Genomic DNA, 2,177 nt, shown 5'->3' on the forward strand with positions numbered 1-2,177 from the left:
CAAAAAAGCCAAAAACAAAACAAAGATATATTATGTCTGTTTTAAAGTTTGATAATACATGAAGGAAAACGTTGAGAACAGCGCTATAAATAGACAACAGTTGACCTACTTGTACTTCTCCACCAAATCCTTGGCATCATGCAACTGCTGCCCTGACCGGAAAGAAAGTCGGGGGTCCGTTACCCATGCGTAATGTTTGAGGCGACCTAGGAACGTTGTCTGGTCAAACGGCGACTTGTTGAGGTCAATTCTGTTTCCTGCCAGGCGCTCCATGTTCTTGTGTGAGGAAGGAAATTACTCCAAACAGCTGTTCAGAGGAGAGTTATGAAATTAAATCTCTAATTTTGTCCTCCCTACGTCCAAATGTTCAGACAAATTGCTCTTCTCTCACTGCTTTGAAGGTTCTCAAGTCTGCAAGTGCAATAAAAATGTATCAATTTCGCAGACGACAATAAAAGAATTCAGCCGCCCCTTAGGAAAAATAAAAAATAAAAAGAAGCGGGGCTAATTGGACCAATGCAATCCAAAGCACAAAAAATATTGAACTCTTTACAATTGGGAGTTGGAGTTGGAGCGTCCATATGAGAGCGTAGGCCTACTGCATCATTTTGCATCAAAACGTAGCCTGTGTTTGCAGAGCCTAGATCTAGAACTAGAACTAGAAGCAGAGCTGAGAGGTGTTTCCAAATTTTACAACAATCCTGTTTTCAACAACTTGATTCTAGATCTAGAATCTAGAATCTACACAGCAGTCAATTTTCTAGCCTAGCTCTAGATAGATCTAGATCTAGATCTAGATCTAAATCTAGAGTCTAGTCTAGATACGAGCCTTCCAAATTTCTTGATCAAAGCGGAGAGACAAGAGTAGCATCAAGACTAGATTTTTTTAGCTGCTTTTGATTTCAACTTTACTTTTACAGTGTCTACTTTAAACATTAACTTTAAGTTAAACAGTTACTACTACACATACACTCAGAATCTAGATCTAGATCTAGATCTAGATAGTAGACGTAGAGTCGTATAGATCTAGACGAAGGTGAAGGTGAAAATTCTGACTCACTCAACCACACAAAAGTTAACAGAGCGAAACAGTAGGCCTACAGAAGCTTTATTTATCAAACTTACAGTACAGAACTTCAGACCCGAGCCTTGCTCGAAGCGTTTCTATAATAAAACACTGGGCAAACACTGTAAACTGTAAATGTTGAACTCTGTGGGCCTAGTCGGCACTCGGACTCGGCACACTGAAAAAGTCTGCAGAGTGGGCTAGCAGTCAACGTAGAAATAAAATGAGTGACAATAAATTAGCCTGCCACAACATAAACAATAAAACATTTCCCGAGACTGATCTCCCTTCCCACAGGAACATTCTTCTTGTTTCAAAGTAAGGAAAGAATAGCATTGCGTATTGAGCACATTCTTTGATGACGTCACGCGTAGTTACTGCCAAGCCAAACCGAGAAGCGTGAAAAATTTGACATGGTAAAATTCAAGTTATCTTATTATTTTTTGTATGTAGACGTTATTTATATCGATTTGTTAGAAGGAGAAGTAACAATTATGGCCGGAACATGTTTTTCAATGATCTATAGACTGGTTATTGTATGAAACGTGGATTCACACCCTGAACTCAAGCTAATTATATAGAACACAACAAACAACAATGACATGACAATCAATGAATGTCTGTTCAGCGGTGGTTTCGCCGGGCCTTGTCTACTGCTCGTAGATCTAGCGTCATTCTGTTTCTCCAATATGCATGGTATTGTTGCCCACCTTCTTTGATGAATGACTGCTCCAAAACTGATTGATAGATAGATCTAATTGGAAGTTGGGTAGCCTACTTCTCTTTGACTCTCATACATGATTCTTCGTCTGGATTGAATTAGTTGTTGATCCCCACTTCTCTGCTTTTCCTTTATTTAAGCTTAGATCTAGAATCTAGTACACTAGACTTTATTTTCTAGCAAGTTAGACTCGCTTAGCTGAGTCTGCTGTTAGTGATACAGAAAAGCACCATTTCTCCGAACGTTCGGAGAAATAGTGCCGATCTTTATTTCTCCGAACGGTTTTCGGCTTCCGGTCTCGTGATTTTTTGCCTATATATATATCTATTTATTGCGAGAGTTCGGCGCCAACTTTCATTCTGCCTCTGGTCTGGGAAGGAACACGTACCG

General features: G+C 39.6%; 2 protein-coding genes across 2 annotated transcripts in view; one reads left to right on the forward strand and one right to left on the reverse strand.

Annotated features, from left to right (window-relative positions):
• Nucleotides 1-109: 109 nt before the first annotated feature.
• Nucleotides 110-1,259, reverse strand: LOC106011556 (sideroflexin-2; the record flags this gene model as incomplete). The annotated part of the gene is given in 2 exon segments (XM_035969350.1): nucleotides 110-307; nucleotides 1,126-1,259. A coding segment is annotated over 1 exon segment (164 nt), but the record flags the coding sequence as incomplete, so codon positions are not given.
• A 127-nt stretch (nucleotides 1,260-1,386) lies between these two features.
• Nucleotides 1,387-2,177, forward strand: part of LOC101849284 (ADP-ribosylation factor-like protein 3) — a gene marked incomplete at its 3' end in the record, with an annotated part of 14,535 nt that continues 13,744 nt past the window's right edge. Inside the window, 1 exon segment of the mRNA XM_013081645.2 lies at nucleotides 1,387-1,482. Within this exon segment, the coding sequence (XP_012937099.1) occupies nucleotides 1,480-1,482 (3 nt within the window).

The sequence above is a fragment of the Aplysia californica genome, unplaced genomic scaffold (genome assembly GCF_000002075.1).
Source record: "Aplysia californica isolate F4 #8 unplaced genomic scaffold, AplCal3.0 scaffold00139, whole genome shotgun sequence".
In the NCBI taxonomy this organism is placed as follows: domain Eukaryota; kingdom Metazoa; phylum Mollusca; class Gastropoda; order Aplysiida; family Aplysiidae; genus Aplysia; species Aplysia californica.